Source organism: Zea mays, chromosome 2 (genome assembly GCF_902167145.1).
Source record: "Zea mays cultivar B73 chromosome 2, Zm-B73-REFERENCE-NAM-5.0, whole genome shotgun sequence".
Taxonomy (NCBI): Eukaryota; Viridiplantae; Streptophyta; class Magnoliopsida; order Poales; family Poaceae; genus Zea; species Zea mays.
Window position 1 is genome coordinate 94,903,095 of NC_050097.1, and position 14,473 is coordinate 94,917,567.

General features: G+C 41.8%; 1 protein-coding gene and 1 long non-coding RNA gene across 2 annotated transcripts; one reads left to right on the forward strand and one right to left on the reverse strand.

Annotated features, from left to right (window-relative positions):
* Positions 1 to 3,379: 3,379 nt before the first annotated feature.
* LOC103646713 (uncharacterized) lies at positions 3,380 to 4,458 on the reverse strand. The gene is made up of 3 exons (XR_562396.3): positions 4,228 to 4,458; positions 4,075 to 4,147; positions 3,380 to 3,900 (listed from the first exon to the last, which is right to left on the reverse strand). It is a non-coding gene; the product is annotated as an uncharacterized lncRNA (long non-coding RNA).
* A 2,068-nt stretch (positions 4,459 to 6,526) lies between these two features.
* LOC103646714 (U-box domain-containing protein 33) lies at positions 6,527 to 10,197 on the forward strand. Its single transcript, XM_020548929.2, has 6 exons — positions 6,527 to 6,808; positions 7,366 to 7,460; positions 7,537 to 7,614; positions 7,726 to 7,816; positions 8,896 to 9,210; positions 9,351 to 10,197. The coding sequence occupies exons 1-6, from the start codon at positions 6,527 to 6,529 to the stop codon at positions 10,047 to 10,049; spliced, it is 1,560 nt and encodes a 519-aa protein (XP_020404518.1). The 3' UTR covers positions 10,050 to 10,197.
* The last annotated feature ends 4,276 nt before the right edge of the window (positions 10,198 to 14,473 follow it).

Here is a 14,473-nt window from a genome sequence, read left to right on the forward strand (position 1 = left end):
ATGTGGGGTGGTTGGGGTATTTATAGCCCCAACCACCAAAAAGTGGCAGTTGGAAGGCTGCTGTCGCATGGCGTACCGGACAGTCCGGTGCGCCAGCCACATCAGCCGGCTGTTGGGTTCTGACCGTTGGAGCTCTGACTGGTGGGGCCTCTCGGCTGTCCGGTGGTGCACCGGACAGGTCCTGTGGACTGTCCGGTGCGCCAACTACGCGTGCTCTGTCCTCTGCACGCACAGGCGCGCATTAAATGCGTTGCAGTCGACCGTTGCGCGCGAAGTAGTCGTTGCTCCGCTGGCACACCGGACAGTCTGGTGTGACACCAGACAGTCCAGTGAATTATAGCGGAGCGGCCTCCCATTTTCCCGAAGGTGGCAAGTTCAGCTTCGAGTTCCCTGGTGCACCGGACAGTCCGGTGCGCCAGACCAGGGTGCCTTTGGGTTGTCTTTTGCTCTCTTTGTTTGAACCCTTTCTTGGTCTTTTTATTGGCTTATTGTGAACCTTTGGCACCTGTAAAACTTATAGACTAGAGCAAACTAGTTAGTCCAATTATTTGTGTTGGGCAATTCAACCACCAAAATCAATTAGGAAATAGGTGTAAGCCTAATTCCCTTTCAGGATTCTACATCTTTTGAAGGTGAAACTTCAGTAGCAAAATCAGATCGTGTCTCTACCACACAGCAAGGTTAGAGGAGCAGCACCAATAAGCAGTAAGGGCATGACTCCATTAACCTGTCTCACAAGATGATCAAATGGTCTCTAATGGAACTGCTTGGCGTACAAATTAATGCTTAGATTGCAATCACGATAGGGTTAAAATACAACAAGATCAAGCTAAAGATAATGGATGATGGGGTCAGTTGGTGGAACGAAGAAATCTCTTATTACAGCTTAATGATGTGTTGAAAGAAATTGAGTTCTATACTCGATCCCAAAGTAGTGGAGATAGATTGACTTCCAATGTCATCCGAATGGAAACTACACCAAGACATTGTCAACAAATGCATGGACGTAACCACCAAGACCATCTTACAACAAATTTTTGATGCTCATCTAGTGCATGTTCTATGCATAGGGTCAACTCCAATAGATCTTTGCCATCAAATCAGTGATTGGTATGATTCTCATACACGCTTCAATGACACACTCAAAGGCAATGGGAAGAAGTAGAATGGAAAGGCAAGAGGAATGGGAGAGAGAACATGGCCCTATTAGTTAAATAGAGGGTCAAAATAGGTCAATGGTAGTCTTCTTAGGGTGTTTTCATTATGATCCTCACTAGCTAGGTAGAACAACCAAAGCTCAAAATCGTTCAAGTGATTATCTAGCATATGGTGGTCTTCTAGCATTAACGAGTATACTTTGCTCCTTCAGTTGGACAATCACATTCATGTTAGCTAATATGGATAAATATGACCCTAAGGAGGACTCAAACACCTAGATCCAAGTCTATGCATTAGCATTAAAGGCGGTAGGAGGTGACTATGACATAATGGCAACTTATGTCCTGATTGAGCCTAGGACATAGACCCTAAGGTGGTTTCAAAATCTTCCTTACGATGCAAGCAATTCATGAGATAACTTATGTGACTGGATCATAGCAAACTTTTGTAGCATGTATGACCAACCGATTATGGAACAATATCTAAGCTAAGTCTGACAACGACCCAACGAGTCACTCAAGGAGTATATCAAAGGATATACTCACATAAGCAATTAGAATCCCATCATCAATGAGAACTATGACATCAACACATTGAAGGAGTCCTAGATGAGCACTTGCTTGAACACCTCGGCTTGACACCACCAACGATAGTAGAGTATCTTTTCAGTACGACAAATGACCATGCTAGAGCTTTAGAAGAGGTAAAAGACATTCTTTAGCATAATGGAAAAGAGGAAAAGTCTTCTTCAACTAGTAAAGACAAGAGGAGAGAACTTAGTGGATGGGACGATCCCCAGCAATTTGACCAACACAGATAGAGCTGGAACAACGAATGAAGAGGGGACAACATGATAGATTCCAAAGACTATGATAGCAAGCATCTGATATAGATAATAGAAGATATGCTTCACGATACATTGTCCTTTTATTCCCTGACATAAGCACACCACATAGAGACACCTTGCCCAGGCAAAACAAGGATCAAGATGAAGATAATCATGATCAAGGTAACGATAAGAAGGACAAGAACAATGTTGGAGCGAATACGAGATGCCAAAACTAAGGATCAATTCTATGGTAGTGCATAGTAAACAATTCAAGATTTGATATATTGCTGACAGCAAAAAAAAGTGTACTGCATGTGTAAAGGACTCCACCACGAGGTTTTTCAGCATCAAGATAGTAAAAACTGACACTCTGGGCTTGCTAGCCTTTATTGGTGTGTGGTCTGAGATCTAATCCGCATCAACATGTACATTTAGACCGCCATACGTAATTTTAATGGTCAGAGTATATAGATACTCAAGTGAATATTTTATTCAACTAATACTCATATTATGCAAACAAGCCAAATGGATGTACCCTTGGCTTTGCTTTCAGACGATTGAGCACTTCTATGACTAGCAATGCAAGCACTGAGTTTCGAACTTTAGTGGACAACCTCTCTATTGGAGGTTCTACCACGAGCTTGTCCAGTTAGGGTCTGTTCGATTTGACGGGGATGAAATCCCCTTCTATTCAAATTTGTATAAGGGTTGATTTGGTGACCAGGGATTACGGGGGGATTGGAGGGATTAGGGGGGAATTAGTTCATTTCCCCCTCAATACCCTCCAATCCCCGTGATCACCTTGTCACCAAATCAACCCTAAGGGCTCCTTTGGATGCTTGGAAAGAAAATACACATGGGTTTACACCCCGAAGAGAATTTCCACCCTACACCAGACATCCCTGCCCCACTACGTGATTAGAACCCTCTAGAGGTGATTTTACCCAATATCTATTTGGGAGAGAGAGGGATTAAAATCCCGACCAATAAAAAATTAGAAAAATCAGAAAAACATAGAAATGTAAATTGTTGCTGCAATACACAAAATTATCAGCAAGGATAAAAATATTCATACAAATCCGAAGTACATGCATCAAACAAAAATATTCCATACAAATTCGAAGTACATAAAAAGGTAAATTGTCACAAGGCACTCCAAAGATGAGCATTCCAAAGTTCATACAAGAGTTTCTCATGTCAACCTTCACTACAATGTCCCAAAACCAGATACAAAGAAGCCAAAAATGTAAGCACCATCTGCATCCATCAGCTTGTAAACACCACCAGCAACCACGATACAATGTAGATTAGACCTACAATTACATAAAAGCGAAATAGTTAGATGCAATCATTTTGGTATCCATAACAAACGAACCTTTGGAATCTTGAAGTACAAACATATGAAAGTTACCTTAGGAGCGATTTCAATTTTGACCCATAACAAACGAACCTTTGTAATCTTGAAGTTCATGAAAATTTATCTGTTTACCTCACACTTCAGCACATTTGTTGCTTGTGCCATTTCCTCATCTGAAAGTTCTTCAATTGTTTCTAAAAGATCTATACACCGCTTAATAGAATAGTCACCTGCTTCCTTAGTTGTCTCATTGAGTTCATTCATAAATATTTTTGTTTCATTTGCCCTAATGTCCACATAGTTTTGTAAAACTCCAGCAATACTGAGCTTTCTTTTCTTCCCAATCCTATTTTCAAGATTTTAGAGCAAGATGAAGATGGTGTTTCTATCTCATCTATGTCTATGGGTCCACTAGATGGCATGTGATCATCCACATTTGCAAGGAAAGGGTTAAGGTGAGAATCATGAGCATCAATATCAATAGTGCTAACATGTTCAATTGGTTGGGGTGCTAGTTCAGCTGATGTGAAGTTTAAATCACCTGTAGCAATGCTTCCTGTTTCACATAGCAAATAGAGAGACAAAAAAGATTTTGCTTTACTACTGTATTCTAAACAAAGATAGCTAGTTGCCACTCCACTAACGGATTGGTCTTTAGGAAATCAATGAGTTAGCCTAGTTTTATCTAACTTAATTAACTAAAAGGTATGTGATACAAATATTACAATACCTTCATGCAGTTTTTCCAGTTCATAAAACAAAGGGAATGATTTTGCTTGGAATTTCTTCAGCCTTGGAATATCCTATCGAGTACAAAATAAAACATTTATTAATATATAAACAAGGCATAAAATGAAACTTTTCATGGATAAAATGACCTTACATGGATAAGCTTTTCCCATATTACTGGCTCAGCATTAATCATGCACAAAGATTCATTCCATCCTGCACCACTTTTCTTTTTTCCATCACGGATTGCCTTGTAGTTTGCTTTAAGCTCTTTCTCTTTTCTTGTATTTGGCCCTTTGTAAACCGATCAGATGGAAACTTTTCATTAAAACTCTTCACAATGCTCTTCCAACCTTCGGCCGCCCAGCCATTTTTCCCCGGAACCTTTGATGATTGTGCTCATTCAATATATCAACTAGGCCTTTTTCTTTATTGAAGTTCCAATGAGCCCTAGAGTTTTCTTCTTTACTCATAGCTATACTAAGAAAAACACCCGATGAACAGGACAACTCACAAGTTATACAATGGAGATAAATAAGAAAACTTGACTACAAATGTATCATCTCATTCACAAACAAGCTAGAGCACATATAGCGTCAACAATAATACATTTATTAAGTTTCAAGAAGTTCAATACAACAGCAACATTTGCACATACATTATATTAATATAGCAGCAACAATTATACATAACTTAATATAGCATCAACAATTATAACTTAGGATTGGTTTTGATTGTAGCATTCCCACATTTGTATGGCAATCTGATCTTGAAGTATGCTTCCAGCATGATCTTGTAAGTTAAGAGACTCCACATCATTTTAATACTTCCCATCTCCTTCAGGTAGGTCGATATGATCACTTGGTTGGTATAAGTAGGTTACTCATCTAGCCACCCCTCATCTCCACTTAAGCCTCTAATTATGTTTTAAAGACAGTTGCAGCTGCTGGAATTTTTATCTAAGATTCTATGGGATGATGTGTACCCACGTTCAGGATTTGAAATCTCTTTTTTAGAGCCCCAATAGCCCTCTCAATATGGTTTCTAAGGATTGCATGGCGATGATTGAATATTTCCTTGTGATTAGCATATTCACTTGCACGAGATGAGCGTCGCATCCTAAATTCACTCAAATGGTACCGAACTCCACGATATAGTGCAAGGAATTCTGGTGTGTTTGCATATCCGCCATCCACAAGGTAGAATTTTCCTTCTGGCACATGGAAACCCTTACTAATAGCTAATCGAAGAACTCCATCGTCTGAAGCAGACCCTTCCCATCCATAGGATATAAATGTGAAGTTCAGATTAAAGTCACATGCTACCATCACATTCTGAGAAAGTGTGCCTTTTCTATTTCTATATGGAGGGGCTTTCTCTTCTGAAATTGTGATGGGAACATGTGTACCATCAATGGCACCAATACAGTTCTGTAGATGAATAAGTCAGATTTAAGATGCAACAAAGATTAGGAAACCATTGACTCAAGTGTCTATATCTCACCTTAAAAAGGCCAGAATCGAGGATCTGTTGCAATCTTGGGGTGAGTTTGGTTGGAACTAGGAAGCTTCAAAAATTTGTGGGTGAGAGTTGGAATCATATTGAAAACCGCCTTTATGTGCTTATGGACTGTTTCCCCACTATGTTGAAATGTTTTCTTCAGTCTTTCATTGCTAGCATTGTGTGAAATCATGAATAGAAACATTCCTAGTGGCTCCTCAATGATAACTCTCTGTGTGTCACGCAACAACCACTCCCGCCTAAGATAGTTGCATGTTGCCTTAAAAATCTCTGGCTCCATACGAAACTCTGACTTACACCAACTCTCATGCACCTCTAGAATTTCATTCATCTTTTTAGCACCAGTATATTCAGAAGTATGAACTGGCCTTTTCTCATCATTAAGGCACTGAAGTATGGCATGAACTATTACAAAAAACAATTCATCGTCTTCTTTTTGTTGTAATTGCATGAATTTCCTAATTTTTTCCTTTCAATATTCCATAATCTTGTCGCTAGAGCCCATTATCTAAGAGTTGCAAATAGTACATAACTTAGTGATAGTATTAAAAAATAGTAAGTGATAAATAGATAAACAGATAAATAGATAAACTAATAAACAGATAAACAGATAAACTGATGACCATATTGAGAAGTGAGTTACCGTGGTAGCTTCTGTTCTGAGCAAGAACCCAGCGTCAGGGAGCACTATCGTCTGCTGATCACTGCATATTAATTGAGTAGTGAGTTTACAATAACATATTATCGGTCGTGGTCGAACAACACAAAATAATAAAAGAATTTGCCTCCCCACGCGGCCCAACACAAAAGAATAATATGATCACTCCATATTATCAGTCTGTTGATAACTGCATATTAATTGAGCCACAAAAGAACAGCACAAATGACACCAGGCCCAACAATGAATTTGCCTCCACACATGGCCCGCCGGCATGCCACTCGCCGAGCACGAGCTCGCGTCTGCGGCTACCACCTCCGCGCTCGGGGTAGCCTTCGGGGTGCGCCTGCTCGTCGCCCTCTCCCGCTCCCGCGCGCTCAAGCCACTCGCGGCTGCCACGTCCGCGGCACCGTGTCGAAGCAGACGATGCAGACGTCCCCTCTTCCTCTTACCTCTCTCCTTCGTAGCTGCAGACCACGTCACCGGCTCTGGGTCAACTGCCGATAAGTCCCGGCGATGCAGAGCTATGAGCGAGTGGGGATGGAGGCGATGGAGCGTGGGCACGTGAGCAGCAATGGATCTCAGCCGCCGACTCAAACCCTAGCCGCCATAGGTGCTGCTGGACTGTGGGAGTGACGGACAAGATGAGAGACCGAGAGCCACCACGGGAATGGAACGAGAAACACGAGTGGGGACTAGTTTTTTTACTTCCCCATGGATCGACAGGGTTAGGAATAAAAATGCCCGTGACGTTTCAGCCCATGCCTCATCCAAACAGGAGCCCGAGATATGTGGGGAAGAGAATACGCGGACCTTATTTCTCAAGCGGATTGGGCTAGGATCCCTGCAGGGATTGGGTCATCCAAAGGAGCCCTAAAAGAGGATTTAATCCACTCCAATCTTTCTCAATACACCCCTAACATAACAAGCCTTTAGGGATTGGAGGGGTTTGATTACCTTCCTTTTCAATTGAAAGGTAAACAGAACAAGGTATTAGTATTACAAGCTCTAAGTTATTAGTATTACAATAGGCTATGGAATGGTAAACAGAGCTAAGGTATTACATCAATTCAACATAATACATGGTTCCTAAATTGGTATCTGTTGTTGCAGGTTCGTGCATATTACCTTACACACCATAACACTATCGCTGGTGTTGTGAACCTTGTTAAAAATCTCAAGATTAAGAGAATTATCATCGGTTCAAGGTTAGTACATGACATACGTACATATTCAGAATATCCCTTCCTAGCATGTAAAAACTGAACTAGTTAAGAGATGCAGGAACATGACAATGCAAGATGTGCTTAGCCGAATGTGTCAGGTTTGGGTGGTGCTCAGTGGCAAACACATCTCCACTAGGTATAATTGAGATATTACACCAAATCACTATCAAGTGATAATGATGTACTTTCAATAACATCTGAATCAAATCTGATAACGACTTGTTGCATAAAATCATTTGAAATACAGCAAAGATCCTGTGGAGCATAATAGAATTTTGGGAGAGGAAGGAAGCTCAAGTTATTTTGGAACTATACAAGAAAGAGCTCTAAAATGCAAAGTATGTGCTCAGTACTCCATGTTTACTTCCGATAGGAGGAAATAGAAAAAAACTGCTCATTAATCTGTTTGTACAGAGGATTTTCAGAGTTAGTCAAAATCAATTTTCACTAAAATATTAGTATCTTTGTGGATTCAAACCCACAGCCAACTCGGATGTGTGTCGTTCCATGATTGTTTAAAAAAATATAAAAAATTCCAATCTCATAATATGTGAAATTGAAATAAATGTTTGAGATACTTAGTAATTTCAAATAAAAACTTATCAATAGAAAATAGGGTGTAGATCATGTCAGCCACTACAACTTCGAATTAAATAAGTAAAAGTTTAAGGTCGTTTATAAATTCTAAATTTAGAATTTCAAAATATGTGAACTTAAAACATATATTTGTGACTTTTAATAACTTCGAATAAAAAGCTTTTCAATTTCAAAGTTATATATATCATATTAAGAATTACAATATTGGCATAGATGTCAGCGTCTATGTTTTTTGAAAATTTCAAAAACAATGAACTTAAAACTATATATTGGGACTCTAAAATGTTTCAAATAAAAAACATCTCAACTACAATGTTACAAACTGCATCAATTTATGTAGTCCTGAGCCAACCACCTTTTCTACATCGATGGCTAAGATAGGTCCTTTGGATTCCCATCTTTGTAGTCCCATTTTTGGATGCAGGCATATTTTTTATGTGGTTTCTAAAATGTTTTATCCCCTAAAGTTATTTGTAGAGATGGTTAGGTAAATGTGTCGCTTCCTAACAAAAAAACCCTCTGTTTGACTGTTTCCTAAAATCAATGTATCGCTTCCTAAACAAAATTAAAAAAACCTCTGTTTCGTAAAATCAATTTTGCAGTATTGTGAATTGGGGCACAGTTTCTTAGATATAATATAATAGTTCAACATACTATATAACAAGATAAATATATAGTTAGGTGATACAAGGTCATAAAATTGTACTTTATTCTAGTAATTGACAAAAATACAAAAAAAATGACATAACTCAGCTAGTTTGTGATAACTGTGTCACTTTTTAATGGACGCTAACTACAGACTGCATACTGTATTCGTTAGGAGCAAATAAGAGACAAACTACTGAGCAAACTAAAACTTCGGCAACAAGAGGGCTGTGGTAGCCATGGAGAAGACAAGTTATCACAAAGGAAACTTTCTGCTTCATTGAAGGAGAACAATTTCTGTATTCCAGAGCATGTTGACCAGTTCTCGATGTCGCAGATCAGGAAAGCGACCAGGAGGCTCAGCTCAAAAAATCTCATAGGACAAGGAGGGTACGGCCCAGTGTATAAAGGAAACCTAGGTGGCATGCCGGTGGCTATCAAGATATTGAAGCCTCGTGGTTCACAAGGTTTCCCAGAGTTCCTGCAAGAGGTAGCGCTTAATTTAACAATTCTATTTCTAGTAATGAATTGAAATTAATAATAAGCCAATGGTGTTCAAACTCAGATGCCATATATTGCCAAAGTTTGCAACTATACAAAATTAATTGTGTTTGAATTTCCATGTCGCAGATGGTGGTGCTGAGCAGACTGGAGCACCCACACATTGTAAAACTGATTGGTGTTTGCCCGGAGTCATGCAGCCTTGTGTACGAGCACCTCTGCAATGGCACCCTCCTGGACAGGCTCAAGCAGGGGGGGCTCCAATGGGAGGACCGTATCAGGATCCTCACCGAGCAGAGGTCTGCGCTGGTGTACCTCCACTCCAGCCGCCCTAACGCCATCATCCATGCCGATCTGAAGCTGAACAACATCCTACTCGACGCCGGCGACGTGAGTCGGTTGGGAGATTTCGGGACAGCACGGGTAGTGCCAGTGAAGCCGCTGGAAGAGGAGACCATCATCCGGCGCACGGTTCCGATGGGCACCATGGGATACATAGACCCCGTGTTCTTGATGACAGGCAAGCTCACCACGGCGTCAGACGTGTACGCGTTCGGCGTGGTCATCCTGCAGCTCCTCACGGGGCTTGACGACCTCAACATCGTCGAGCAGGTGCGAGTGGCGGTGAAGATGCATGCCGTGAACACCGTACTGGACCCGTCTGCAGGGACCTGGCCAAAGAAACCAACTGGGCAATTGCTCAAGCTGGCTCTCAGATGCTGCAGCTGGGAGAGGAAGCGGCGGCCGGCGATAACATCCAAGACCAAATGGAGATCGCTGCACACCTTAAGGGCCATGTCAACATCAGCTAACAAAACCCAAAAATAGAATTTGCTTCTCTTTCAAGCTGTATTTTACCAGACGCACCACTCGATGTAAAACTACGCCTAGATGTGTATTATGTAATAACCGTGAATTGCGACGGCTCACAATAATACCCATGTAAATTATCTAAAAAAAGATTTCAAGATTTTTATTGATTGTCTCCGATCTTCGCATAATATTTTTTTATGAACGCACGAATACTATAGGCAGCAAATCAGAGACCCACATCTCTCGTATCCCCCACTTCCAAGGTTTAATAGAGCAGGAGGAGAAGGAAAGAGACGGACATACATGTTTATTGTCGGAGAAGAATACGACGAAGATCTTGACATCTGGAGGCGACATAGGTAATATACCGCTAGATATATAAGGAGAGAGCATGCAAGCGGAGAAAGAAGTCCATACGGAGCAGCTCCAAACCGAGAGGCACCCGCACCAGGCGTCAGTCCGAGAAAGGCGAGAGAATGCGAGTCTCTTCACAGCCTTGGACCCGTCGAAGCGACACAAGACCACCACCAACTCCATAGCATATTTCGACTGCTGCCATGGTACGGGCCTTAGTTGTTCAATATCTCAAACTTGTACTCCTCATCGCTAAGATAACCTAAGCGTGGTAGGTGCCACCATGTCTTCCTCGACGGCACGCACGGAGAAAGGCCAGGAGCATGCCCGACTCGCCCCGTACCCGCGTCGGTCGGCTCGCGGCTGCGACCGTGGGCGGGGCAGCAAGTTGGGAGGAAGAAGCGAAGACCTGAAAGACGAATGGGACTCCGACGATGGTGAAAACGATGGTGCGCGCATAATGTGAAACGTTCTCGTGGACGTGCAACAGCCAGTCAGCCACTGTGCGAGTTAGTGTCAGGGCTGGTGCCAGACGAATACGGGGAGGAGGCGCCTGCTTCTATGCCCTCTACTCAGAATGGGGTGGCAAGTAGGTGGAGTCATGAGGGGAGAGAGAAAAAAAGTATAATGACGAACGAGTTTGTGGCAACTGAGGTGAGGACCATATGTGTAGGTATAGATGGCTAAATGGGCCGTGTGTGGCGAGCCGGCCCGAGACACGACCCATTTAATATTGTCTGGGCCAACCCGGCACGAGCGCCGTGCGGTGATTGGGCCGTAGCCTCGGCCCGTAGTGCTGGCCCGACCCGACATGAAATTTTTTTATTTTACAAAAAATTATATATACATATGTACAATTTATATTTAATATTATAAACAAATGAGCATAATGTTCTATTGGTTATACAACTTCGCCTAGTGTCTTTCACATTTTCTTCCATCAGGTTCAAACTCCACGTCCTGCACCGTATTTTAATATTTTACGCTGAGTTAATTTGCAAGAAATATAGGAACTTTTTTGTAAAAAAATAATGCAGGACGACCGTTGAAACCGGTGCTTTAAGTATAGTAAAGATTAGGAGTCTGGATTATCATCAGGCTACAAACCCAAGACCTCTTCCATGGGTGTGGGATCAAACTCCACGTCCTGCAGCGTCTTTTAATATTTTACGCTGAGTTAATTTAGAAGAAATATAGAGATTTTTATAAAAAAATGACGCAAGACGACCGTTGAAACTGGTGCTTTAAATATAGTAGAGATGTAAACATAAATAATAAGGTTTTTTATATTTGTACCCTTAGTTCTACCATAGTACTAAACTCTAATCTTAATTTTTCATCTAACTCGGTTTTACCCACAATCAGTGAGAAAAATGTGCGCATGTCGTCTGCGTCCCTTTGCCGTTCCTGACAGCTCGGCCCAAGCACGTCGTCTCCGTCCTTTTGACGTTCCTGGCAGCTTCCGCGTTTGCTGCAACCAATACAGGTGGGGCCACGAGCAATAGTAGTGCAAAAACTGTGTTCGGCAAAAAAAAAAAAAAAAAAAAAAATCGACCATGCGGACCTCAATCAGCTGGCAGTGGACATAAACCACTACAATACAAACAAGTTACTAAAAGAAACGGTACATGCGTAATCTATAGTTATACGATATTGTTCAAACATTTTAAAAGTATACTATTGGGGGCCTTCGTCTTACGAAGGTTCTTAAAAACACGACTAACATACTTTTCAAGTATAATATATTGTTACGTGAACTTTCGGCCTTGAGATGAAGGTGTGCACGATATGAAAGGCACGGTCTGGAAAAAGGATGAACCAGTTCCGAAGCTATGGATGGAGAAGCTTCGGCTTAGCGTTGGAAAATGAAACCGACATAAAGGGGAAAATGTTGTCTAGTCCTCGATAGATTACCCCTTAGTCAATGGTAAATGTCAAGGGCATGGATGTAATTTTACACAGGCTCTGTCCTGTGCCTATAAATAGATGAACAGTAACATCGTACTGTTCACGCTGACTTGTAATCACTTGCACGTCGCTCTTGGATTCTCACCTTCTGTCAAGCCGAAGGTATAAATGTAATTAATATCGTTAATGTTTGTTCACGATTATATAATGAGAACACAAATAATCTGATGATTTAATGTGATTATTCATGTCCTTCTATACGTTTCATATGTTCCCACTTCCATTATTACATACTGAAATGATGAAGGTATGTCTTTCATAACCTTCGTCTGAAGATCATTATATCCTAAGAAAGATAATGCTCCAAAAGACGAAGGTCTTTAACCATTAACATTTGTGTTGCCTTATTCTTAACTCATTGGCGCCCACCTCTAGTGAACTCATTCGACCACCTTCGGCAAGCTATGACCTTCGCCATGCTGCCGAAGAAATCTTCAGCGCTGGGGGCTGCATTGCAGCCACTGGACGTCAACCAAGAAACACTACGCGAAGCTAGAAGCCAAAAAAGGAAGGCTACAAGTCCAACGCCTCAGGAGGAGGAGTTGGACCAAGAAATGAGGGACCTCGAAGCCATCCATCAATAGGTCAAGAGGAAGAAAGAGAAGATGCTTTGTCTTGCCGATCTTCAGAAGAAGATCGATGAGGCCGCTGAGGAAATGAGTCATCTCACTCAAGATGATTAGGACCGAAGACCTCAACGCAGAGAGCTTCGTCAGGACAATTCCTATGACGATGATGAATGGTATGATGATTTCTATGACGAAAATTTTGCTTTTGATGATGCTTCTCCTCTGTCAGCAGAACTGCAGGCTAGCCTATCGCCCCCATCATACAAGCCCCCCCAGCTCCCCATGTATGATGGGCACTCAGACCCAAAGCAGTTTCTAATGAGCTACGAAGCAACCATATCTTCATATGGGGGCAACACAGCAGTCATGGTGTATATAGAGAAGGTGGATTCGGTTTGGGCTGTAGCTTTAACATGATCGCATCCAGCCTTCTCCAGAATAGCCACAATTCCCCGAGCGCTAGAGAAAGCACAAATATCCCCACGATCGCTCAGGATTTCTTCGAAAACTTCGGCTTCCCCGCTTATCCACTCAATAACGCCCTCGGGGTCGCCTCGGATAAAATTCTCCTCAAAAGAATAAGCATCCACTTTTGAAAAGCTAGTTTTCAATTTCTTCACGCAATCTAACGATTTTTCAAAACATCTTTCCTTGGATTCGCGAAGCTCTTCAACTTTTTTCTCTAGCTTAGTCTTCCACCATTCACTAATTTCTTAGCTAGTCTTTGTGAGCGCACAATTTTCATTGGCTTTAGCAAGTTTTCTACAAAGATCTTCAATTTTGGCTTTATAAGCTTCGGATTGAGTATTAAATTCTGCTTCATCTTCTTTTGCTTTATCCACCAATGAAAGTAGAATTTTGTCTTTCTCCATGGCTTCGTTTCTCAGCCTGATGACCTCTGATCCAAGGTTGCTGAGAGCTATAGTGCAGCTCTCGTCTTTGGCGTTCTTTTGCGCCCTCAGGGCGTTGCTAAGGATTAAGCCCTGCAAGAACGAATAAAGAATTAGCATGAGAATAAAAGACTTCATTCCCAAGCCCATAAGCCTCAAAATTCACAACTTCTGTACCTTCATCATGGCGCAGAGGCCAGCTTCGAGAATCCCATACTTTTTGTCATCTCCTGGTAGACGGATAACTCTTTGTTGTCCGGGAGGCAGTACAAAAAATCATCTTCGTCCGTGCCGTTAAACACTAAGGCCCCCTTCGGGTATTTCAGTTCCCAGGCATAGTGTTTGGCTTCATAAACTTCTTCTTCGGATAATCTTTTTCCCGAAGCATGTCGAATAATATAGTCAAGATCTTCGGACAGTGCTTCGGGAGCAGGGGACTTGGCTTCTTTGGCCATATTTTTCTCTAGAGCTACGCTAATGTCTGGAGATTCTTCTTCGGCCTTCTACTCAGTTGCAACAAGCTTCGTCTCAGCAGACACTGAAGGCCTAGCTTCGGCAACTTTCTTCAAAGGAGCAGGAGTCAGCGCTCTTGTTGTCTCCACAACAACATCTAGCACGCTGGCCATTCTCCTCCTCTTGGGAGTTCTGGAGGGAGCCT